The sequence below is a fragment of the Accipiter gentilis genome, chromosome 3, assembly GCF_929443795.1.
Source record: "Accipiter gentilis chromosome 3, bAccGen1.1, whole genome shotgun sequence".
NCBI lineage: Eukaryota > Metazoa > Chordata > Aves > Accipitriformes > Accipitridae > Astur > Astur gentilis.
This window is the reverse complement of record NC_064882.1, coordinates 36,913,901-36,941,252: the sequence shown is the minus strand read 5'-3', so window position 1 is coordinate 36,941,252 and position 27,352 is coordinate 36,913,901. Positions and strand designations below refer to the sequence as shown.

The 27,352-nt window shown below is 40.1% G+C and overlaps 1 protein-coding gene across 1 annotated transcript; it reads right to left on the bottom strand.

The window, feature by feature from the left end:
* Nucleotides 1-139: 139 nt before the first annotated feature.
* Nucleotides 140-27,352, bottom strand: HTRA3 (HtrA serine peptidase 3). Its single transcript, XM_049797934.1, has 9 exons — nucleotides 26,483-27,352; nucleotides 17,213-17,312; nucleotides 15,241-15,463; nucleotides 14,354-14,548; nucleotides 11,674-11,706; nucleotides 10,889-11,003; nucleotides 4,291-4,339; nucleotides 2,363-2,458; nucleotides 140-1,087 (listed from the first exon to the last, which is right to left on the bottom strand). The coding sequence occupies exons 1-9, from the start codon at nucleotides 26,904-26,906 to the stop codon at nucleotides 922-924; spliced, it is 1,401 nt and encodes a 466-aa protein (XP_049653891.1). The 5' UTR covers nucleotides 26,907-27,352; the 3' UTR covers nucleotides 140-921.

Genomic DNA, 27,352 nt, shown 5'->3' with positions numbered 1-27,352 from the left:
TCATAACATCAGGGCCAATTTTCTGTAAGAAAATTTTCTCTTGGGAGAGTCTATTCCAGTCTGAGAGAAGAGGGAGGGAAGACATACTTCTTTAAAAAGAGGTTTACACCAACACATTATTTGTGTAAACTTTAATCTCCTTACAGTAGAAACATACACAGTACAAGCCAAAAGTAGTGTAACAATTTTACAGCAAAGCTTACCAGTAAAATGCAAAACTAATTCGTATCAAATTCTTAAAAAACTGTGCACTTTCTCAAACTTAACTTTGTTCAGCACATCGTTTTGATTTATATATAATAAGGCATTAATTCTATAAGAATCATTTACTATATTCCAAAATCGCATGACCTAGGTGTAACACTCTATAGCCTGATACCATTTTTGTTCCTTTCGATATTTACAGATTTAATCTCCCTGCATTGACATGTAGCATAGAAGCACTAAGAACAAATACAAGCTTTGCCAATACTAGGTTCACATTGAAAAAGTTACATAAAAAAAAGCTCAATTGTGCATTGCAATAGCTTGTTTCTGCTGCAGCCATGGCTGTAGTTTAAGAATAATTTCCCCTTTTGGCATGCTCCCTCACTTCCAGTAGTATTTTGGTCTTTCAAAACACAGAACTGAATCTGCTCTGAACCTGCAGGAACTGGAAGTGGCCACCATTTCTACCAGCTACCCAAAATTTGTTTTCCTCCTCCCCAGAACACAGTTCTTAAACTTCTTTGAAAGTTAAATCTTCTATAAATGGCATAATTGAATTCATTCTAGCTACTATATACAGAAATGGCTCAGGCAATTAAGTTAGTCCACCTTGTCATTAGTCAACAGGAAGTATAATTACTGTAGCTGTAAAGGAGGTATCTAGTGTTCCAGAATAAGTGAGTTTAATTATGGTGAGAGCTTTCTCAATTCTATTTACATGACAACTTCAGGCTCAATGTTAAATAGCAAGTCATCATTTCCTCTTCGAACTTCAAGTAGTAGAGGTGATTCATTCATCACAGCCTCTTGCAGGTCACTGGAAGTCATCAAAGGACGCCCATTGACTTTAACAATAATATCTCCATCTTGGATCCCTCCTCTGCAAAGGCAAAGACAAGAAGAAAAAGGCAGGAAGCATGCATTCTATGCAGAGAAAAAGTACAAAGACTGTTCACCACCTCTTTGGCTGATGTGATAAATCTTTACTTGTTTTAGTTTCCATGGAAGGGAAATTCCACCCTTCTGACTGCAAAAGAGTAATTGGTAGTACTTGCTAAATGCAAAATTAGGCTCACATTATTTCATTGAGGATCTTCTTCTAAACCAGCAAAAACAAGTAGTCTAACTTTCTCTTTGTCTTCCACAAAACTATAGCAAAGGAGAAATAGAAAAGACTTTTAGCCATGACTGACTGACTCCACTCCATCCATTTGCAAGAATATGCTTTTATCTCTCCAGTATGTATTTCAAACTTTGGAAATTAAACTATTCTCAAAATTTCAAGACAAGCAAAGTGTACCAACTGAACTACAGGCAAATTATTTCTCTCTTGCTGTTCAAGTGTAATCGAGAATAGCTGCTTTTATTGCCTTTGCATCTTCTTAATAATTCCTAAAATAATTTTTAGAAGTGTCTGATTTGTTTTGCAACTGTTCTGTAAAATAGTCTCTTCCAAGATAAAGCATTGTCTCAGATAATCGCTCTGCCAGTGTTTTATGTGAGTGCTATCCTGTTTCCTGTTTAAACTCAATCCAACTTTCTATTTATTAATATTGAACGTACTTTTCAAAAACAAAATTTGGTTCATTGTATTTGGAGTGTTCTTTAAATTTGCACACTGTCAGTGTTTCATAATGTCATGAAAGGAGGTTGTAGTGAGGTGGGTGTTGGTCTCTTTTCCCAAGTAACAAGTGACAGGACAAGAAGAAACAGCCTCAAGTTGTGCCAGGGGAGGTTTAGATTGGCTATTAGGAAAAATTTCTTCACCAAAAGGGTTATTTAGCACTGGAATAGGCTGCCTAGGGCAGTGGTTAAGTCACCATCCCTGGAGGTATTTAAAAAGACATGTAGAGGTGACACTTAGGGACATGGCTTAGTGGTGCATGGTTGGACTCGATGTTCTTAAAGGTCTTTTCCAACCTAAATGATTCTATGATTTAAGAAATTCTGATATTGAAATATTTCAGTTTTGTAGATGTGAGTAGAATCTTAGCACAAATATTTTAAATTTTTTAACCTAAAAGCACAATTTTTAATTGTTTAAATACAAATCAAGACTAGTATGAGAAAGTACTAGAATATAAATAGAAATATTACCTACTAGTATCTATCTGGAGATTTATTTACAGTGAAGAAAATAATGTACTCTACGTACCTATGAGAAGGTGAGTTTGGAACAACTTCATGTACATAAATTCCACTTCTGACATCAGGAAAATCAGCATTATTGTGTTTCAGTTCTTCCACCAAGCTAAAAGAAGAACACAGTTATACAGCATTTGATTCCACCACAAAAGCAGTAGAGTTCAAAAATTCTTATTTATTCTCAAATTTTTTTTGACAAAAATGAATGACTTAGCAGTTGTTTGCCCCTTGTTCTTGTGATGAGAACATAGGGGATTTGAATTTGGACTAAAACAAGTAACATAGATTTTAAGAGAATCAAAACTACTTACCTGTGCAAAGCATGCTATATTTAATGGTCTCTTACATCTCCTGCAAGAACCTGACTTTTGCTATTTGTAGCAGTAGAACAGAGGGCACTATAGATGAGCCCAAGGACAGTAGCCCAGACAGCACAGGGACAGTAGCACTCTCTGTCCTAGGTGCTGTACAGGGACAAAAGATGTTCCTGCCCCAAAGAATTAATGCTGGTGATGGGGTAGAAATTTGCTAACTATTTTGCTTCTTTCATTTTGCAAGTGATTCTTAATTTGTCTTTATCTAGAACAATACAGCTTTTGATAACTTCAGTTATCAGCTAGATCAGAAGTGTAAGAGTTTTCCAAGGAAACTTCAGTTTCCTCGTTTTCTTGAAAAATTGTTTGTGCATCCCTTTCTAAAGAAAGAAGACAGGAACCAGCTGCAAAATAGAAACTCTAAAAACATCCCCTCATTTCTGAGGAGATGACAACAATTCAGGTCTGTTTACAGTGCGGGTTAAAACCCCTTTCTAGAAAGAAAGTAATCATAACCCACAAAGTAATGATGGATTACTCTGCTGTCCGCCATGAAAACTTGGAGTCCGTCACATGCAAAGCAAGCAAAAATGGCTGCACACAGCTTCATTTCATTTGATTTTTTTACCAAGGAAGCTAACAATTAAATCACTGAAGCAAACACACCAAGGCAAGTAGCCTTTTCCTGAAAACAGGCCTGGAGACATCTTGCACTGCTTCATTAGACACCACAAAAGCAGTAAAATCTCACATCATGTTCACTTCACAATTATGCAGAGAAACATTCTGAGTTTCTCTTCACCAGTGGTGGCCTGGTGATGTTAATACCATTACACTGATTCCTTCCAGCTGAGGATCTGACCCTTTGGGGAGGATTGCAAGAGTGTAACTCAATAAACAAAGATGGCTTTCCTACAACCCCAGCTGGAAATTGTCTTGTTTAATTTTGTATTCTACTGTCACATTGGAAATGTGCCTACTGCTGGGAAAGAACACAAGAGTAAGAGCCCTCATTTGTTATTTCAGAATATATCTGGCTAACAGCAAGACACAAAGCAACATGAGAGAGAAAAGTTAGTAAAGAACTGGAAGAGGGTCTCCATATTCTGGCTTTGTTAACATGGAGGCACGAAGCTTTAGTTTTGCACTTTAGCAACTACTTTCTCTCCAGTTAATGGTTAGGCACCAAATCTTGCATCATATGGCCTCCACTGGCACTGACAGAACTACTGCCAAACTCTCAGGCAGCTAATCTGTCATTGGCACTCACAGTCACCTGAAAGCAGCAGCTTGTTTAAATGTCACCTAAAACCTGGTATAACTCCAGACATCCTTGTCAAGAACCAAAATCCATGTTCAGGGTCTTCCTAGTTTCCCTCAGCTATCAACAGGGCATCCACCATTATCAGTATTTAGAGAATGACTGACAGTAATTTTCCAGGTCTCAGAACAAGTATTTCACCAATATCAATAAAATGTTTGCAGAATTCATAGAAGCTAAGGCATATTTGTGGCTTCTCTGGAGATTTTTAATGAAAGCTGAATGATGAGGTTCTGGATCACTATTGACCACATCTTGTATGCATGATCATTCAGATTAAGATTACCTTTCTAAGATACTTACGCAGGTGTTATTGTCAGCATTCTGATGCCAATGAAACGTTTCTTCCCATCTGAAAACAACGCAGAGGATATTTAAGAAATTTAGACAAACACTGACAAAAATAGCTACTTTGATGACTCAAAACACCTGTCAATTAAAACAGGATGTATCAGCTTTTAACAAAACTAAACAGAAATCATACACATCTACACTGAGGTCTTTTTTTATTTTGATTAGTCTTGGTGTACAGAATGACAATCCCTCTCCCTGCAAGTGAGGGTGAGAGAAGCTCATTTATACTCCATAAGAGTTTTCCTTCAGGAAACTCAGGAAAATTTCTGTGATCTAGCATCACATGACTTCAGTAAAAGGAAAATTTTGTGACCAACTACCATTTAATCTGAAATTGGTTAAGAGAATTTAATCATATGGTGTTCTTGTTAAAACATAGAAATGGGATTTAAAGAAATTAAAATTTCCACCTTTCAGAGAAAGGACAACCAAAAGACTCACACTGATTCTAATGCAAATGGCTTGTTATTTCTACCCCAAAGAATGAAAAGCAGCTTTTAAAAAACCAAAAACGGAGAGCTTAGCCAAAATGATCACAAAAATGATCGGAGGGATGGAGCACCTCTCCTATGAAGACAGGCTGAGAGAGTTGGGGTTCTTCAGCCTGGAGAAGAGAAGGCTCCAGAAAGACCTTATAGCAGCCTTTCAGTACTTAAAGGGGGCTCATATGAAAGATGAGTATCTACTTTTTAGTAAGGCCTATTGCAATAGGACAAGAGGTAATGATTTTAAACTAAAAGAGGATACATTCAGACTAGATATAAGGAAGAAATTTTTTACAATGAGGGTGGTGAAACACTGCAACAGGTTGCCCAGAGAGGTGGTAGGTGCCCCATCCCTGGAAACATTCAAGGTCAAATTGGACAGAGCTCTGAGCAACCCGATCTAGTTGAAGATGTCCCTGCTTGTTGCAGGGGTGGTTGGACTAGATGCCTTTAAAGGTCCTTTCCAACCCAAACTATTCTATGATTAGCCAGGACCCTACAGAACTTTAAATGGTGAAAATTCAGTCCTTTAGGAACAGCACCACATTTCTGTAGTTGCCTTTACTAGTCTTGATATTGCACAGCTGTCTTATGAAAAAAATGCAGTTTGATGATTTCCTGAAGTGACTGCTTCAGTAGTTAAGTTATATCCGGTATGAAACAGTATTTCCCCTTACTTGTTCCAGCATAACTGCTTCACAATTTCTTTGAGCTTCTTCATGTTCTCATGTGAGGAAAAAGTTTGATAAAGAGATGTACACAGTCTCCTCTAACTCCTACTGTTCCCAGGAAAAATAGTCCCACGTAAAGGACTTAGTCCTGAACCTTATGCATGTCCAGTATTCCTATTAGTGTCAGTGAAAATGTTGACTACTAAACATTGGATTTGCCACAATGAACAATCTTACATCTGTAACTGTCATCCCTGCTCTCCCCTGAAATGTTGTGGCTCTCCTCTATCTTAAAGTGAGACTAATGAGATCAAAATCAGCTACCAGTAAGAGTGTCACGAAGAAGTCAAATTACTCAAAATTGAAGTCTCAAAAGCTTTGGGTGTGGCTGTGAACTAGTGCGCTCATAGTGCTTCTCTAGTCTACATGGCATAAATATAAGTTTTCAGTTTTAAAAATATCCAGACATGATAATTCTCCCACCTAAAAATAATCCCCCCATCCCAGCAATGTGGACAGTTAAATGATGAAGCTGTCTTCATGAGACACATAGATGACAGAATCTCTGGTGACAGTTTACTGTTTGCATTAAACAGTTTGCTGCTGGTCATTGTCTGTATGATGCAGAAATATGCAGAAGCACAAAGCATACTCTGGAGGCTGAGTTAGGAATGTTTACATGAAAGAAAAATGAAAATGAAAGATGGGACAAAAGAAACTGATCTGGAAGAAACAAAACAGCAAGGAGGAGACTGGGCAAGAATGAAACAACACAGCAGAAATGTCGCTGATATAAAAGGGAATTAATTCCCCCGTGGCTAATGATACATGTAAAAATAAGGCTTAGTTTAAAAAAAATTAATCTGGTAACTACAGACTTATTCACAACTAAAAGTCCATTCTACCTTTATCTTTAGGCAGGTTGGGGTATTATTTCACTCCTGTTCATGCATTAAAATGCAAAATGGCCTTCAGCCTTCTCTCCACAATAAGTTTGCCACACTCCAAATAGCAGTTCATACTGTAACAGTAGAACACTATTGTATAAAGTAAAACTAACAGCTATGAGCTATGGATTATTTTAGCAGCAGAGTCTAGATTCCTCCCCTTCCCACCCTCCGACCATTTCATATGTCAGAACACAGGTAAAAAAAAACTTCAGGCCTTTTGCGAAAGTTCATTCCATTCAATTTAACCCAAGTCAAACATCTTGCACTAACCCCAAAGTTTTCATCAGCAATGATTAGAGGGAATACAATTGTCCAGTTTATTAGAAGTATCAGCAGAGACTGAACAGGCACAGACAACCAGTTGTAGTGTTTTATCATCCCCAAAGGACAGGCATTTTGACGTCAGGGTTAAGTCACATTGGCAGAACAGTATGTGGCACCTGGAACTACCACTGTCATATTACATCTGCTCTGTGAATAAAAAGTCTCAAAACCTGTCATTCTGGCAATATGTGCAATCATGAGGCAGAAGAGGAAATAATTAGGAGAACTGGAATAAAGTGAGGTTGTAAATCTAAGAAGCATGTCACCGGGGTGAAGTCCCAGCAGTAGTTCAAAGAAGGTTAATATGTTGGAACAATCAAGCTGGACAAATGTGGAACCATTGCAGCTTAAAGCTGGAGCATAGCACAGCAGAGAGAGATATTCAAATCGCATTTCATTTTTGTAAACACCAGGCCAGATTAAACATTGATTCCAGTGGTACAAAGTCAAGCAAACCAGCCTCAACCACTAGTTTAAACTTAAATCTGTTTTGTGTTAATAGAAAGTCACAAGCAGCTGACCCCACGTATCTAGAAGCAGTTCATTATTTACAGAGATTTCTGTTCCACAGTAAGGAAAGCATTTGCTTTACTGTTAAACTTTTCCTTTTTTATTGATGCTTTTAACAGTAGAGATACAAACCAGACAGATGAACACAGGCATAAGTGTTTATGACTTACAAACTGTCACAAAAAGAACTGATAAATCCAAATTAAGGGGCCAGGTACTCGAACTCTTACAAGCATGAGTAACTCAAGCACATGAGTATCCCCACTGTAGTTGATTTCAGTGGGGCCAGGATATCACCAAGATCTCCAAGTGAAGAAACGAATCCTGCACTTTTTATTCAAGTGGCAGACAAAACTACTTTTCTGCTCACTCCTTTTGCACTTAGATTGTCCTGCAGATTGCATGAGCAGTCCTGAAAGCATTTACAAAAGATATTCCACTGCCAAACAGAAACCATGAAATCGGCTTGAGTCTGTAATGCTGAATTATGTGCAGTGTATCTTCCATAAAAACTGTATAGCTTAATTTAATCAGTAGTCTGAATCTATACTCAGCAAGGCTCCTAAGCAGCCCTCATGACTATTGGTAATAATTACCAGTAATAATCATAGAAATACATAGGCAGGCATATAGATTCAACACAACTAATAAAGTGTTCTACGGATGTAAATGAGGATTCATATAAAAAACTTGGGTGTGGCCAGTGCAGAGCTCCCCCATTTCTCCTTGCCCATCTGAAATAAGGTTTACTTACTTTTCTGCTAACTTTATATGAGAGGCCAGGCTGACCTCTTAGGCTGAATTTTCCTTTAATATTTTGTCAAATTGCTAACTTATGGCTTCCATTCTAGAGGATCCATGCTTGAACGCTTTCTAGTTTTACTGTTCTGCTCAAGTCTAAACTAGGAATAGATGGCAGAGCCACGACTGAAACTACGACGTTCCTATGAGATACTAACAGAAGACACTGAAGTAAAAAAAAAAAAAAAATTAAAAAAAAAAAAATAATCAGTCAATGCTTAAGTATATATGACCTCCAGAAGTAAAGACAGAACACACAGATGGTTAAAACTGAGATATAGTTGGAGACACTTAACTTCATACACCAGTTTAGGAATTCCTAACTATAAAAGGAGGTTAACATTATTACTGATAAATCCAAAATTAGCAAAGGCTTTCAGACCATTCAACAGATAAATAGCTCTATGCAGAGAGTGGGAAATCTTTGGTCAAAAATACATTAGGTATTATTAGGTATTATCCATGCATTAGGTAATATAGGATGTTTAGATAATAATAATAATCAGTGCAAATACTTCATTCAAATGCCATCCTCTCCTTTTTCCCCCCCTCTCCATTCCTGTACTTCAGTAGACCGTGTACTTGCAGTTATATACAATGGATGGGACTTCAAAATTATATGCCTTCTATATAAAACTGCTAATTAACTGATCAACTGAGATTCAAAAGACTAAGGTCAAGCTTATTAAACAATATTCTGAGTATCTCCTATATGCCAGAGTAAATCTGGAAAGAGCGGTTTCCTAAGGGAATTTTATCATCTTCAGGCAATATGATATTTAGAGCAAAACGGTAATACCCTTAAACTTATTTCTATGACCTAATTGTACCATAAGGGCGGATCCCACTGAAACTACTGAAACGTAACTGGAGAAAAAGAAAACATCATAGAAACATCCAAAAAATTCTGCTTACACAAATCCCTTATATCAAGAAATAACACCTATACAACAAACCTGAAAAATATTACTAAAGGCCTAAAAAAAAATGCAAACTAAGTCTCAAATATGGTGCAAATATCTCCTAGAAATTCTCTTTTTCTATTCATCAGGGGCTGTAAATGACTGTTCTTCTGCCTGCAGCAAGCTAAGGTACAAGAGGTACTTCAGACAAGCATAAGCAAAAAAAATTTTTAAAATAAAAAAGCAAAAATCGCCTGTGCCCAGGGTATGCCAAGCAGTGATGGTCACACTGATGCCAAAAGCGTGAATCCTTTTCCTTTGATTAGAGGATGATGTGAATGATGAAAAAAAAAAAATCAGACAGTGTATTACAATCACAAGATAAACTTGAATCTTTCACTATGTTTTTTCTTAGGGTTCCATAAGCAAAGTTATCTCTAGGCCCCCTAGCTGGGCTCAGGGGGTTCATCATTCTCTGGAGGCAAAAGTGCCTGAAGGAGCAAGGTGGCTGATTTCAGCAGTGGCATCTCTAGCCTTCACCGACTTTCCAGCCCCTTCACTGAGCAGGAACCCACTGGCAGATGGTGGGCTTTCCTCACAAGACTTACATTCATGCCCCTAGAGCCATGCCTGCAGGGTGAGCCATCGCTCCTCCCTGTTTAGAGATGAGCAGTTTGGGTTCCGAATGGTAACATCACTAACGATACAGACTTGCTTCCCTCAGAAGCCAACAGTTAGTATTCACCTGAGTGAATAAAGAGGGGTTTTTGACGTGTTGGCTGGAATAAAATTATGTCAGTATGAAATGTACTTTTCAGCACACAATTTTTTTCATCAACTCCCCCCGAATCAGCAAGTGAAAACAATCTAATCTGGGGAATTCAGCAAAACACAGATGAGGGAAGCCATCAGAATTGTGATGGTCTCAAATATACAAGCACGTGCATAACTTTAAAACCTCTGGCTAAGCCAAGTTTCTGAAATAACAGTATCTGAGAGAACACTGAGAGGAAAATGGTGTAGGGAAACAACCCTGGCATCATGAACTGGATGAACTCAGGAGAAGACAAGATTAGTATCAAAAAGATTCAAGACAAGCAGCAGCCAACATTCATGATAAAAGATGAGTAGGGTGTGGACAGATAAACTGGCAAGCAAAAGAGAAAGGAAGGTTTGGCCTGGGTGAAGCATTACTAGATCAGCTTTGGCTGTGCAGCATGTAGTATGACACCTAGTACAGTGTGACAGATACAAGGCTGGACTTTTTTTACTTGCCTGAGTACTGCACTTGTCAGTTACTGGTATATTCAGATTTACATGCTCTTTAGTGCAGAGGCTTGTCTTTTTTTCTGCCTCTCCATCCTTTCCCATGTATTTCTTCAGGAATTAGTACACAGCTCTTCTTCCACCAGGGCCTGAGAGTCTATCACAATATCCAATTATATAGCACGGACACAGATGATCATAGCAAAATAAAGATCATCTGCTGATAGTGTGCACACTACACTCCATCCATGGACAAGTGCTTTAAAAAGTTTTTACCATATTCTCCACAGTACACCTTAATCTCCTTTTTGCTTGGACAATATGTGAAAGAGGAGGATAAGACTCCTTGAACAAGTCACCATCTGTTCTCGAGATCATTTGAGACTGTAATGACTCATCTGTGTCCTCAGAGGCCCTTTTTCCCAGATTTATACAGATACTGTCTATTCTTCAGAGTTTGAGTAATAAAATGTCTTTCCCACTTCTGTGAAGTCGTTTTCTATTTCCAAGTCTACGGCATTCTATACTGTAAAATAATGCTGCTGAAAGTAATAGGATCCCAGACCCATGTCTTTTGGCACTTCACCAACAGATCAGGATAATAATTAGAAGATGCTACTGTTTCTTGCAGACCTTACCTTTACTTTGTTTGTCATGCGACTCTGTGAGAAACTGAGTGATGCGGTCTGAAGGAATAGCAAAAGAAATTCCAGCTGTGACCTTCAAGGTGTTAATCCCAATCACTTCACCATCCTGTTAAGAGACAGCACCCAATTAATTTGCTTTTAAGTGACAGGGTTCAGCTCACTGCCTAGCATTTCTTGTTAAAAGCTGGTATAAGAAATTTTAGAGTGTTGTAATCACTCAAGAAATAAACATTACTTGTAAGGGAGGATCTGGGCTCTGATTCACAAACCCTTTTGCATTTAACTGTGATGGCCAGAGAGATTACAGTACAGTTTGTTCATCCAAGGTCCATCCCACCACTCGGCAAGAGAATCCCTCCACTGAGTGGGCAGTGGAGTCACTGCTACCACTACAGCCACAATTCATCAACCTGCAAAATCAGTGCTGGTTCAAAGCAATCCTATTTAAAATCAGTTGTGTGGATTAACCAGGTCCCATCTTTGCCGTGCACCCCAGGTTTCACAGTGTGAATGAGCATAACTGCTCCTACTGGATCCCATTTTCCTCACTGCTGTGTAAATTTTCCTCTGCTCTATGGGGAAATGTTTTTCAATGGTGTATGATCTGAGACCTTATCTGCATAGTCTGAAGCTAATACGCTTCAGGGTATCTGCCTACCATTAGCCTGAATGACTGGAACCTGGTATGACCTATCTTTTAAAAAAAATATTCTCCCACTTATTTCAAACTAGCTCCTGAAACAAAACAAAACAAAAACCAAGTCACCTGGACTTACCAGATTAACTAGAGGTCCTCCAGAGTTGCCATACTGTAAAAATGACATAAGGGAACAATAAATTGGTGCTTCACTGTAGGAAATGCAATTTTCATTTCAAACAGTATTTTGTTTGTAAGTAAATGAAAGAGAGCAGGTCATTTCTTAGGCAGCACTGAAGGACACAATATTGACCACAGAATACTATAGGTAGGTCTTACCCTACCCATTCACACCTCCTATGACTAGACTTTTTTTCTTTTCAGAAACAGACCTTAAGTTAGGAGCAGCAACTTACCACTCCAAACAGTTAGACTCTAAGATTAAGAAGAATCATTAAACAGTTAAAGCAAGTGTTTTGATTCTTCTAAAGACTATCAGAACAAGGTTTTGAAATAATTAATTGCTATTTAAAGTTATATTTCAGTGAGGTGCATGTACAGGTCTTAAGTATTTTTATTCATCACTTTGGTTTGTAACATCGTTAGTCTTATTCTCCACTGGAGAAGAACACAGTGCTTTACATGTTTAATCACAGCATATTGCTATGAGGTAGGTACTACGTAAGGATTGATTTAGTAACCACAGACATGCAAGCCTCTCTGAGGAGGGCATATAGCAGCTCTGAGCAGTCCAAAATTGCCTAATACCTAATGGCCTTCAAAGGAAACATCCAACAGGACTCCAGGAAATGAAAGTTGGAGAAGTTTCTTGTCCATCTTCATGTTGGCTCAACAAGTTTGTTTTTGAGTGAGGCCAGGAGTTTTCAAGTAGGTCTACTGAACAGCCAAGAGCAGCAACTTACCACTCAAAAGAAACAAAAGCTAAGTGATGCATTACAGCAACATGAGCCATAAAACTGTTTACACTTAGATAGCACTGGGCAAACCTTACAGATTCTCAGAAGAATAAAACAGACATTAAATTTTTTAAAACAGCTTCGAAGTTCAAGTTTAAACAGAGATCAGTTTCTTACATTGTACCTTTTTAGTGATCAGAGCCTACACACTTGATTTTTGTACCTGACTGACACAAAGGAACCAAGGTAATGATTTTTCAGCTTTCCTCAGCATATCATCTATCATTCACTTGTCCTCTGTTTGAAGGACGTGATAAAGAACGAACTTCAGCACGTGCAGTATAGCTCCATTTGGGAACATATGGCCCTGTTTTCCCCTGTCCCATGTTCCTGCTGTCCTACTATTTCTCAGAAGGCAGCTGCATGCACATTGCTGCAGGAAAGTCTTGGCTGAGCCACAGGAATGCTCTGAATAGACCAGCTCTCAAACTCCTCCCATTCTCAAGAGAAAACTTGTGCATTAGCTAAGCACAAAGCATCCCTATGCCAGGGACTATCTTCATATTTTGTGGTTTCAGATGGCAAAGCTATTCAAATATATTGTCATTTTCCTTACCTCCTCTGCTATCACTATTCCATTTGGTCTAGCATTATCTGACACACTCTCCTAATCCTTGTCTAAACTTGCTTGTTAGCTTTTGAGGGCAGTGAATGCCTAAGTATTTACAAGGAAGCAGTTTGATCTTGAGGAATGTGTATAGGCGTGAAGGCAAGAATCCCATGTCCTAATTCTGTCTCTGCCACCAATTCAGCGCGTACTCCCAAGTAACCCATTTTGCCCTAGTTTTCTTATTCTCCTTATACAACTGAAGAGAGTAATTCCACTTAAATGTCTTAAGAGGTTCAGCTCCTGGATCATAGAGAAGCTTTTTGAAAAAGCTCACTTTTATGTCATATCTTAGTACAAAAAGTAATTACCGTCTTTTTTCCTGTACAATTACCTTCGACAAGTCTGTGATGACAAACATTTGTGAAGCGCTTTGCATGTGTAAAACGCTAAGTGTTGACTTGTTATGCCAAATTTGACATTGAGGTCCAGCACATAAATCCTGAAAATATTTTCTTTTCAATGTATAACAGATTTAAGCCATAAAATTTCAGGCCATTTTCTACCTCAGATATGCATGCAGTGCTCTTTTTAGAATCAGTACAAGTTATATACACACTCAAGGACTTAATCTCTTTGGATCCCTCCAAGCTGCTCTGAAGGGACATTATTTTCATGTATTTCTATATAACTTGCAGTGCTAGGATCCTTAGCTCCAAACTGTATCTCAAACTTTATGTTACATCTAAGTTCTTACTTGGAGTATGTGATGTGCAAAGGGAAAACAAGAACAACAACAAAAAAACCAGCCTTCTCCCTAAGTTCTTCCCTGGGTGTCCTGTCATTAAACTGAAGCAGATACTATCAGCTTGACTACTCCATCTGGTTCTAATGGATGGAGGTGAAAGAAACTTTGGCTCTATTCTACAGCTTGTTTGGCCAGATCAGCTGAACAAGCAGAGAGGGAAATGTGTTGATTTACTGCTGGTCTATACAACCACGTGTTACTGCATGAAATCTACAGAATGAGAAGGGTCTGTCATATGTAACATCTTCATAGACAACCTCAAAGAGGGTAGTTTTATTTATCATACCTTTCACACCACTAATGCCTGAACGCAACTTACAGACACTGCATAGTCTTTTACAAAAAGAAAGGCCTATCACCAATTTTAAACAAAGCTGCTTTTATTTAGTGATTTCATCTTTCAGAGCACACACTTCCCTGCTGAATAGGTGGGGATTTCAAGGTCCCAGGACTGCGAAGGTCTGCTCCTCACACACCTAGTACTTACATTGATAATAGCATCTGTCTGAATGTAATCCATATCCGAGTCCCGCAGGCCAAGTTCTTTGCCATCTCGCTGAGCAGTGCTGACAATACCTGTTGTCACAGTGTTCTGTAAGGCAAACGGACTTCCAATCGCTACCACAAATTCTCCTGGCCTCAGATCAGCAGAGTGTCCCAGTAACAATACTGGTAGTTTTTTCTTAAACACAGAAAGAAAGAAATAAGCATTAGTTTATACCTGAAAATAACCTGATTGGAAAGATCAAAAACTAGGAAGAAGTTAGGAACATACAATTGCCATTACATTCATGAAAGAGCCACTCACTATCATATACCTAAAACTTACATCAGGTAAAATTAGTATACTGCAGGGTGTTACTGCATTAAACTGTCTTCAGAAACAACCTGCTAGCAGCAGTACCTTGCAAATTGCATCCAGAAAAAAAAAAAAGTCAGCAAGATCCTGAAACAGATTTCCCCGGTTTCCAGCAGATTGTTCCCTCCTCCTCCTCCTAGAAACAGCATACAAACCAGCTGTTGACCAGCCTGCTGCTCTCCCTACACTATGTACCACCTTGCAGTCCATGTACTGGCACAAAGCTAGAAGGATTAGCCAAAATAGCCTGGGTCTTCAGGTAAAGATAGCAGAATCTGGCCACATATTAAATGAGCTGCATTTTTTTTTCCTGCATTTTTAGCAGTTCCTAGCACAGATGACAAAGTAATTTAATTCTAAGATATGAAGAACTTGCAGGCCTGTATTTCAGTACATAATTTTCCCTAGATACATTTCCAAGGAATCCCTAAACACATATTCCAGCCAATCACTCTACTAAATGAAACTGAAATAGGGTTCCCAAATTAATTCACTTATCTGTTTATGGCACTCACCTTAGGGTGAATCTTTATTGTTGCAATGTCAGATTTCTTGTCAATGTCTTTGATGGTTGCTTCATAGGTATCTCCATTCTGTAGCTGCACTTTCAGCTGTTGTCTGCCTGATATAGCATTGGTGCTTGACACCACGTGGGCATTGGTCACAATTAAACCAGAATCAGACATAATAAACCCCGATCCACTGGAAAGCGGGACGTTTCGACCAAAGAGAGGGTGCCTGTACAAAAGCAAGTAATTATAACTCATAAGAGAAGCATAAATTAAGAGATTATATTAGCAGTCATTTACCACCTTTCACCCTGAGAAATAAGAAAGCATTTGATGACCAATGTTACAATCTTTACAAAAATTAAATTAAAAAAAATGACAAAGAAAGGATCCTTTGCTGAAAATTATGACTGCTTTTAGTCAGCCAGGGAGATAGGAACTCAGTTTTTCAAACAACCCACAGGGTCCTTTTCCTTTGGTTTCCAATTCTGTCTTTGTAGGCTTCCTTGCAAAGAGGCTAGATGACTAAAAGGGAAGGACAAGCAATCCATCTGATCCCACCAGATGCTGCTTCTATACAGAAAGAAAATGATGACAGGAAATAGTAGGGCTGACAAACGGACTGATCTTCTAGTGGGGAAAAAAGGGAAGAAGAAGGAACCTTGCAGCAGGACAGAGGAGTAAAGGAAGAGGTGATGTCTCAGGGAATCATGAAGCCCAAGCGTACACTGGCAGGAAAAAACATGGAAATGTGAAAGATAAGAAATGAAAAACACTAACAGTGGGTAAAACTTGGTGGGAAACAACATTTGCTGCAATATAGACAGTTAAAAGACTTTATTAATAAAGTATTATGACTTTTCTCTACGAACAACTGCTGAAATGACCTTAGATTTGTTAAGAGGAACAGAAAGTGCCTAGGCAGTACAAGATGAGAAAAGGTCCACAAATTCTTCTTTCTTCCAAGATGTGGTCCTTATTAGGAAATTGTTTGAAAGTTCTGGGCTATTCAGCAGTAAAGAATTGGAGCCAATCCCAGGCAGAAGGCAGTATCACAATTAGCACCCAGCAGGCTGCTGGACAAACATTTACTTATAGGGAAAGAACAAACAATCTTAACTACATATGCAAAGATCTTAAACATCTTCATTGTAACATTCTCTCAAAAGACCAATCAGCATGCGCATAAATCTATGTCTTAGAAAACCTGATTATCTTGATTTTGCATATTAAAAAAGACTATAAAAATTCTCCAAGAAATTCTTAAACCTATGCAAAATTAGAGTACTCCTAGCAGAAAGGTATTCAGGTGATGGAGTAGATCTAATATTTGCAGTAATTTGTTCTGACAGCAGGTTGGTCTGAGCACTCAGTGTTAATAAACCTTCCTCCCAGGTTGTTTTGAGCACTCAGTGTTAAACTTGCCGCCTCAGCTCCAGCTTCAGTACACTGAATATTGGTATGTTTTCGTCAGCAAATTTAGTACATTTTTTTCCTATCAGAAATCATTTCTGTGTTTAGATAGGCTACATCTGGTCAACACGCTACCTCTTAATGTTCTCCCTGCCAAAATAAAATCACCTCTCATTGAATATAGAGCAAGCAACAAGGAGCTATGTTTTTCCAGCTTACCTTCTGGACTTGGTTTTTTTTTATTAAAACTGGGGTAATAAACATAATCCAATAAGCAACACATTCCAGTGAAGGCTGAAGAGACCTCCAAAGATGAGATAGACTTATTTTATGGCAAACAATATGTATTTTAAAGTACTGTAAAGACTTTAAGCTCAATCAAATAGATCCACTAAACAGGAACAAAACACACAAAAGGGTCGTTCTCTGGATAAATGAGCCTGCTGTAATGTTTCAGAGTATTTTGTGAACTTCAAGAATTCAAAATGAAATTTACTACACTGACAAATCTTTGTAGACCATTATTAAACTATGCAAATCAAACACAAAGAATTTAAAATGTTACCTGAGGAAAAGTTCAATGTGCACAACTGCAGGTGCAATTTTTTCCACCACATCTGCTATGAAGTTGAATTTGTATCTTGGGCTGCTGGACTGTAGGTGACCTATACTAGCAGAAAGAATTGGATATGTTAATAATACAATACCCTTTTTTTACCAAGTAGGTGAGATAAATATGCTTTGAATTGGTCTGTTTCTCCTACTGGGATAGTTTCCAAACAGGTATTTGAAAAGTAATCAAAGTCATTAAGATTGTTCAAAACTTATCCAGCATTCTGCTTGTTCCTGAGAAAATTAAACATCAGCATCACTTGGTTGTAAGTTCTTTGACTTTCTTGGAAGTCTAAAAACCTTGTTTGGAGTATTTTTCTCAGGACAACTACTAATTATTATCCAAAACACATAGGGTCATAGGATAAATCAGGTTGGAAGGGACCTCAGGAGGTCTCTAGTTCAACCTCCTGCTCAAAGCTGGGTCGTCTACAAAGGCAGACCAGGTTGGTCAAAGGCTCTGTCCACTTGGGACTTGAAAACCTCCAATGACAGACTCCAGAAATTCTCTGGGCAACTCGTCCCACTGCTTCACTATCCTCCATGATGTAAAAGTTTTTCTTATACTGAGTCTGAACCTCTGTTGTTGAGACTCATCTTTCAACTCATGCCCAATGTTTCTCATCCTCCCACTATGCACCACTGTAAAAAGCCTGGCTCCATCTCCCTGATAATTTCCTCATGAGTGCAGGAAGGCTGCTGTTAGGTCCTCCTGACACCTTCTCCAGGCTGAACAAGCCCAGTTCCCTCAGCTTCTTCTCACAGGAGATATGTCCAGCCTCCACAACCATCCACATGACCTTCTCCTGAACTCACTCCAGTTTGTCAATGCCTTTCTTGTACTGAGGGGTCCAAAACTGGATGCAGTATTCTAGAAATGGTCTAACAAGTGCTGAGTAATATAGCTGCAGTATTTGGGAACCACATGTAGAACCTAAATTAGGATTTTTTGAAGTAGACACATTAGAAACCTGCTGTAAATGATAACCTTAGCACCTAAAAAGTATTGCAAATTCACATTTAAGCTGTCACAAGCAGCTGCACATAGCAATAGATTACTAAATATTAAGCATTCTGATAAAAGCCAGTGCAGTACTACGTTACAAAGCACTATACACAGCATTTATGAATACTGAATATAATTCTGTGGAATGAAGATCTTAGAGAGGGGAAAAAAAGCCCATAGCATCCTGGCTGCTAATGTCAGAACATCCTGGATTCTAACATCACAACATCACAGAGTAATAATACTGCTTGTGCTAGAATGTCATAATTTCTGCGATCCCTAATACATGGGGACATATAGCCACATATGTTAAACACATGTTAGGGGACATATCACCACACTCAAATAGCAATCTTTCATGTTCACAGCCTGATGCTTTAAAATTGACTATAGGATCTAGGAAAAGGAGTAAATGAGTTGTAATCAGATACAGCAATAACATTTCTGACTTTTTTCAAATCTGGTGCAACACTGTTTATCCCAGGAGATGTAATTCTTTTTCTGCCATTTAGTCAGGAGGGAGAGGCTCTAAGTTCGAATTTCTAAACCATATCAACTCTTCAGAAGTGATGCTTGCCCCATCGTGATTTGCTCTAAGTTCAACTCATGCTGAAGGATGAACTTACGCCACAGTAGCTCTTGTGTACCAAGTCAACACTTGGTCTTAACAGTTCTAGATTTGCCTATTTCTAGATCACATAACACAGTAATGAGCCCAGATACAGATTCTGTCTTTTGACAGTATATATTTTTCTTTCATCAGCTGCCCTTTACCCAAGTCTTTAAAAGGAAACTAGGTAGGAGGCATCACACAAGAAGGAAAGACACACAGAAAAGAAAGGAGAGAGAAATTTAGGAGAGTTCTCATGTATTTTGGTATTCCGTGTAGTTCTTAATTCAAAGTTCATTTTCACCAATCCTTAACCACAGGTGTTTTACTGACCATTAAACCTTGTAACTTGTAAATTAGTTGGGATGATTACAGCACCATGGAGCCTAACTTATTTACAAAAAAAGCCTCACTGATCTATTCTATTCTTTGAATGATTTCATAAGATAGTGGGTGACAGAGAACTAGTTGTTATAGTTCCTATAGCATCTCAGAAAGTTTTCACAATAAAACTGTTAAAGGACCTATGAAGTCAGAAAGTGAGAGGCCTTTCATTACCACAGTATCCAAAAGACCTGAAGCAAAGACAGGAACTTATGGAATGGACCCAACACTGGTACCAAGGAAGAAAGTATTGAAGAAACCAGATCAAGACAATTAGGCATTTCTCCATAGAAGTCCATGAGTTCTTTTTCCTGTTACTGGACATGGAATTTACTCCTGAGGGGAATGAAACCATGCTTACATTTAGCAAGCCAAATTTATACGATATGGTATAAACAGAAGGGACAACTTGGCAGGACTAGATTCAGTCTATTATTTTTATGTACATTCTCACACACTCTGAAAAATCCTTCTAACCAATTGAATATGCTTGTTTCAGTACTTAGTTTAAAAGAGACACCACAAACAAGAATCACAGAGGACAGTCAAATATAAGCACAATATACTGTTATTTATTTTGCTTACTGGGACACTGAAGATTTGTCTTACCTTCAGTTCACAAGCAGCTTGCCTGATTATGCAGTATATCCTTTGAAGTCTACTAACTTGACTTTGAATGCTTGCATACATAGCAATGTTCACTGACAGGATCTAACACTATCATGACATTTATCTTAATAGAAATGACTATGCATCTATGAAAGACAGTTGGCTAGACCCTCAGCTGATGAACTAGCATAGAATTGGGGGGAAAAGCATGGTGAACACAGGCTTTCAGTTGGTGTAAATCAGCATAGCTCTAAGTGAGCCCAGGCAACTAAATCCCTTTGCATCTACTGAGTGCTAAACTCTTCTGCTCATGCCAATTGTCACAGCATTGCACATGGCCAAAAGCAGAGGAGGACACCTGTCAAAGAACTCAGTTTTGTACCACCCCTGAGTAGCCACCAGGGAAACATCATGGGTGGCAGTGGCTTTCCAGGTAAGATTTGGGGTAGGCAGAGAGAAAAAGTCTGAAAGATAACGGATGAATGTAAACATGGAAAGAGCGAAAGAAAATAAAATGCAGCCCTAGGGAGAGGAGACTGTAAAACCAAAGCAAAGCTTGTCTTCTTTCCATACCATAGTGGAAGCATTTCTCAGTCTGAGCAGAAGTCCAGAACCTCTCTGCTGGGGTCAAAAGACAAGAGTACTCAAACCTGAAGGTAAATCCAAATCTGCACTATATATTAAAGGGAAATCTGAAACGAAGGAGGATGAAGAATAACAGACACGCAAACTTCGTAAGAAAAGTGTAGCTGAAGATCTACCGGCCTGACTAGAGATGAGCTGTTCTTACTATTGTCTGGTGGGGACTAAATACTGGTGAAAACTGACTTACAAAGTTGAGATGTCTTCATAGAAACTGATCTCTTTTGAATCAGCTTCTGCCAGCTGAGAGTGACGAGAACCTTTAAACAAATTATATGACATGCTAGGAACTCAAACTGTGGACTTGGAAGATGTAACTGCAAACTAACATTTACTCTCACACATACAGCCCTATTTAAGGGAACTGAAATGTCGGTTATTATTAACAACATTTTAGTGCATAGTTACTAAACTGTTGGGTTTCATCGGAAGTTCTCAATATACTTTAAAAGGGAGGAATTGCAGCCTGAGAAACTGAAGAAGGACGCAACATCCAACATTGTGTAAGTTGTGTAAGGTCACCCTGAAAACAAGTCTTGTAACTGTAGCAGTAGAATCAAGGCTTTACATCAGACTTCCAATCTACCCTTTAATTTGCATTAGTTGGTAGACACTAGCTGCTGCTACTGTTCTTACTAAAACATGAAATTAAATATGTGTCTTTTTCTTCCTTTGTCCTCTCCCCTCCCCCCAAATACTCTCGCTGTCTTGCAGAGTTTCACGCAGCTCTCAGACCTCTGCTGGACTGTGAATGTAAAAGCTCTGAGTTTACAGCAGCTTTGTGTAGTTTGACCTATTGACCTACTGAGATTTGCCACATATTTTTTCAAAGGTCTCTCAATAACATCCATTATTTTCCACGTTATTACTGCATGTTCAAAATCATCTCACACTAACCAAAGCTAATTTATCTTGGCAAAAAGCCATCATTTAATCCAATTAACTATCTGTTGTATAACCAAGATATCAAAGGTGCTGCAACCAGGTTGTACTTGAAGCAAAAACAAATTTATACTATATGAGTCCTTAGCTGTCTACACATTTCTTAATCAAAAGAACTAGATTTTCCCAGTCTGCTCCATATCCACAAATCAACCAGATTTTCAGCAGATCTGAACTCCCATCCTGTCATTTCAATGAAGTGATTAGATCTTCAGCTCTCCAGCTCCTCTCACAGAACACTCAAAATCCAGATGTAGATGTAAGTGCATAAACTGGAGTTAAAGATGTTCAGCCTGTTTTGTAAAATGCGGTCTTTTATTTCCAGTTCTATGGGCTTCAACTACATTGGATTTACACGGCTAAAGCTAAGTGCCTGTCAGGTAGGTGTATCCTTTCTATCAGCTTAAAACTTTTCCTGGATCATAGTGTTATCTACAGGCTATGAGTTCATTTAATAGTGTTTTATTTACTTTCTTGCAGAGACAATAGACCCACTCCAATCTCATTAACACTGTTGTAAATCAGGAACAACTCCAACAAATTTGTAGAGTTAAGCTAGTATAAAAGGAACTGGGAAAAAAAAAAATCAGCAGAAATAAATTGTCATAATCCCACTGAAGACAATAAAGCTAGACCAATTTACATTTGCAAAAGACTGAAAGTTTCTGAATATCTGCCAACTTACTCCCTGTAGAATTAAATCAAATCACATTCAATACTTTCTTATAGACAATACATTGTATTAAAATCCACAATTTTATATTCATTAAGAATTTGTGAGCCTGGGAAACTCATTCTTTTAAGGCTGTTCCCCCATCACCCTTTTAAAACCAGCTTCAGAAAAGATCTGTGTGTTCAGCAAAATTATTATGTCTAAGGGAGGACTGCAACCTGGCAGATCTGATCACCAGGGATAAACACTGTCCCTACTGTGCTTTCATGGAAAGAAGTGAAAGACAAATAAAAGATTATAATGTCTCTGCTTAAAAAACAGAAACATCTGCTGGAAACATAGGTTCATGGGCAGCTTTTCTGATGAATTCAGCATTAAGATCAAGTTGCATAGCTGTGCACTGACCATAAAGCCTTGGTGAGTTTAATGCCACATTATGGTTCAGGCAACTTGTTTATACAATGGATGTCTACCATGCACAGATGAAAACAATTTGGTGAACCAACACCAAAGTGGCTTTCCTGTGCAGTGCAGCAATGACAGCAGCCAGACAGAGACAGACTGGCACAAGCCTTCCAGCACAGACACCTCACTGCCTCACTGACTTCAGATGCTTGTTATTCCTCCTTCCCAAGTGACTCTCACAAGGAGACACAGTGAGAACATCTCTTTCCTGTTAGCTATTCTATACAAAGCAGTGAAGTGCTATACTCTGAATGATATACCAAACACTGTACAATATTCATCCTCACCTGCAGGAACTCAAAACAAACTCAGACATAAGGAAAACAATCAGTAAAGGAATGTGACTAGAGTTTGTGTTTCCAGCCAACACCTTGCAGTGCATTTCCCTAAATACAGCTGGAGGCAGCTGTAAAGCTTTGATGACAGTAATACCAGTAGGAGACTTCAGTATCTCTTACTAGGCCAACTTCTCAAAAATGCAAGTAATGATATACTCAGTTGTTCCTCTGTATCTTCAAGGTTATGCACAGGCACACTCCAAACACCCCATGTAGAACTGTGTGCAATGACTCTGCTCATGCATTAACTGTATTTCAAACATTTCTTTTAAGGAACTGAACTTTTAAGCTCATATCTTGCAAAGATTTGACTGCCATGGGTGAGGCTTATATCATGACCACCTTCTGAGACTGAATTCAGTTAAAACAATGCAGAGGACAGACATTCTCAGGCAGAACCCTGCAAAGGATCAGTGTCAAACCCAACGTACTTGTTTTCTGGAACTTCTTTCCTCAAAGGTTTTCTAATCAATCTTTTTGTTTTCCTTGTTGCACTGACAAAATAGCAGCCTTATTTTTCAAAAAAATAATTTTTTGCTTCCATATCCTAGGTAAGAAAATACAAATCTTTCAACATATGAACTGTCTTCACAGAAGCCATTAGCAAAATAATATCACAGGGAATTATTAACTGTACTAAGAAAGTTGTACTGAGAGATCATAAACAGCCCTTAGTGCAAGAAAGTCTGACATAAATCAGCCATAGGTTGCAGGTGACCGTGTGAATCCTTTGAGTGAGGAGTTTGACACCTTAATAGATCATCATGTGGCATTGTTAAAACTTAAATTTGCTGCAGTGAGAAACAGGGCTCTGTAAGAATGGGTCTTTGATTACAGAGGTTGTCTTCCATAAATATTTATGCCATTACTTACACACTACGCTGTAACAGTTTGACTTTCTCACAGTAGGTGACAGAAGACAAGGAAAAGCTAGCTGCTTCAGAAAATTCCCTATATTAAGGTATCTAGTGTTGAAGAGAAAAAAATATATATATTTGTAGCATATAGTTTAAATTTGCCTAGGAGTTCTGCTCAGATGCATCAGGCTAACTGTATGAGTAATAGTTTTCAGGGCATAGGCATACTGAAGAACATCAATGACAGAGTTCCTGTATCTCCACGCAATACACACCCCCTTTAGTACACTATATCTAGAACTTGCAATTTGGCATGTTGTTCTTTAAGCTAGTCCAGGACTTCAACAAGGAAAAAAGTATTTTCAATTATGTCAGTTTTGGAATTATCATGCAGTCATCCTGAGCACCTCTTTCCTCCCTTCCTTTCTGCACCCTTTATTATCCTTTACTGCTCCTTTTTCATGCATCCTCGCTCATGAGACTTCTGTCACTAGGAAACCACAGCTAAGTTTTCTCAGCCCATCTTGGTTTATCACAGCCAGAATATAACTTAGCATCAACATAAGCAACTGGAAATGGACAAGAGTAAAGGTCATTGCATGTTCAGAAAATGGCCTAAGTTATGCTATGTAAGGCTACTGTTATCTGAGATTGTTTTAATATATGTATGGTTAAGTAAAACTGGATTTACTTCATAGCTAGCTTAGCCCTTCAAACTCTGAGTCATCTGAGGCCAGATTTCTTTCAAGAACAGGGAAAAGGGAGAAACTCGACAGTAATTTTAAACTGTCGACTTTCTTCTAAACCTCTCATTACAGCCATTGCATGTTATTGTTAAAAACAAAAAAAACAAAAAAAAAAACAACAAACCACCATAATTGAGTTCTATTCCTGGCTCAACCACCAACTCAGTCTGACCTTGGGCAAGACACTTGGTTTCTTTGAGCTTCAGTTTGTGCAGCTGTAGAATTGAATAAAAAAATTAAAACTTAACAGAGAACCAGATGCTTCATCTAAGCTGAGGTTTTCTGGGACAAAAAAATAAAGCCAAAATAAAGTGAACACTAAAATAGTTGCTTGAAAAAAAAATGTTACCTCTACCTCACAGCTCCAAATTCCTAAGCCTATTAGCAGCAGATTCAGGAGGATTCCTTAAAGAAAATGTCATATATACCAAACCCCAGGCACTCAGTAAGCCCTTAGATGCAGGCTAGCTCACTTATTTTGGTTAAACATTCTGATTATTTCACGTGGATCAGCTCCAAACAAGTATTATGAGTACTAAAGCTAATGGATGCTGATGTGAAAAGGAACAGCAATTTATAACTACAAAATACTGGAGAGGCTGATCATTGCAGCTCCAGGCTGGCATGTGGAGCAATTCTTGACTCTGACAAGATACTTCTAAAGGGACTCCAAGAAGACAATTTGATGTTCTCCTCTCTGCACCACAGTTCACCTTCTCTCAAGAGCAGTCTATATGAAAGGTCTCCTATTCACAGAAAGGCTACAACAGTAGCCCTTTTCCCTCTGACCCCTCCCAAAAATTTTGGCAAGTTTGCTACCTATGAATAAACAGGATGGTTAGTGGTTCACCTGACATAATGGAAACACTCATGCACAATTTAGAACTCCATTATGCATATGACTTTTCTTTCCAGGAACACTATCAGAAAGGTAACAGAAGCAAACGCTTAAAATAACGTATCAGTAAGTACGTGAAAAGATAGTAGCAGCATTAATGCTTCCATAAAGTGACCCATTTTAATACTAAAAAAAAAATTACCAACGTAAGTGATTCTTGCAAACAGAAGACCATTTGATATCCTGAGTGTCAGTATTTTAAACTGTAAAGGAGGTTCACAGGTATTTTTTCCCCGCTTTAGACTCTACAAGGCTACAAAACTTCTTGTGAAAAGAAAACAAAACAGGCAAAAGACTACGTTTTAGGTGTTTTATACACTATTCGGTGCTTTTTCTCCCGTTTGAGCTACATGGCTTTAAGACACATTTTCTGCACAGAGATGCCTGTCAGGTGAATCCAATTAACCTCCAGTACAGCACCAGGGAAGGCCCCACAGCACAAGCTTTCCTGGGTCCCTGCTCTGCCCGTGGGGGCCACGGTGCAACGGATCTGCAGCGCAACCTGCGCAGGCAATGCCACCGAAACGCCCCAGCAGCGAGTGCCGACGTTACAAAACGAACGCGGCGCTGGCAGGACGAGAGCAAGTTGTACCACCGCCCTGCCTCGGGAAGGGGCGACGGCTGAGGACGTAACGGCTGCCCTGCCCCGATGGCCCGACGCCCTCCGCCGAGCTGGCTTCCATGCTGCCGAGCGCACTCACCTCCTGCTCACCGACGCGACGCGTCAGCGACGCGCGCAACGCTGAGGCGTCCACGGCCGTGCTACTGAGCAGAAACCTTCCCAGGCCTCAACCCGAGGCCTCTAGCCCACAGCGAGGATCAGGGAGGATGACTTTTGCCTTTCAGAAAGGACCCGAGCGCCCCTTCCCCACGCCACGGCAACCCCAGGCAGGCGAGGCGCCTTGACCTTGTAGCCTCTTACGGTCCCTGGAGCCACCCAGCCGTCCCGGGTCACTGGAAAATGAGGATTTTTCTTATCCCGGCCACCAGCACGCCCCTGCGCCGTCCACCCGCCTCCCTCTGCCCCACGGGCAGGCCCCACCATGCTCCTACCCGATTCACAGGCTCCCTTCTGGACCTGGGCGACGGCAGGCAGGCCGTGCTGCAGCGCCTTGCGGCTCACCGCCTTCAGCTGGCAGATGTTGTCGTAGGTCCGGCCGTCGCTGCCGCACACCTGGGCGCTGAGCTTGCACTGGCAGACCCCCTTGGCGAAGCGCTTGCCCATGGGGTAGCGGCAGTCGAGGCTGTCCCCGCAGGGCGGGTCCTCCTTGCGGCCGCAGGAGTCCCCCTCGCCCGCGGCGCAGATGAGGCAGCAGTTGCAGCGGTCGGGGACGTAGCCGCTGGGGCAGCTGGGGCTGGGGCACTTGGAGACATCGCAGCGGGTCGGGCACTTGGCTCGGGAAGCCGAGAGCTCCGCGGCGCCCGGGCTGCAGCTGAGGGACAGCAGGAGCAACGGGCTCAGCAGCGACACCCGCATCCTCGGCGGGCTGCTGGCGGGGAGAGCGGCGGAGAAGGGGTGCGAGCCCGCCCGGCCCGAGGGGAGGCGGTGGCGGGGGAAGGTGCAATCGCGGTGCAGCGAGGCAAGGGAAAGTCGGGCTTTATGCCCACACGGGCGGGAGAGTCCCTTCTCCCCCGAGCGGGGCTTTTGCAGGCGGAGCGGGAAAAAGCAGCAGATGGAAGGAAGGAGGCTGGAGCACGAAGCCGCAGGGCTAAGGCCAGCTCCGTCCGTCCGAGGCGCGGCAGCTCGGGCTGCTCACCGGGACTAGCTCGCAGGGCTGAGGCGCCGAGCCATGGCCAAGCTGCCGCGCAAGGTGAGCGCCGTCCCCAGGCGGCCGCGGGAAGCAGTGAGGACCGCGCCGAGCAGAGCGGCCGGGTTATATGTGGGACGCGCCCGGAGCCCCCGCCGCCGCCTCCAGCAGCAGC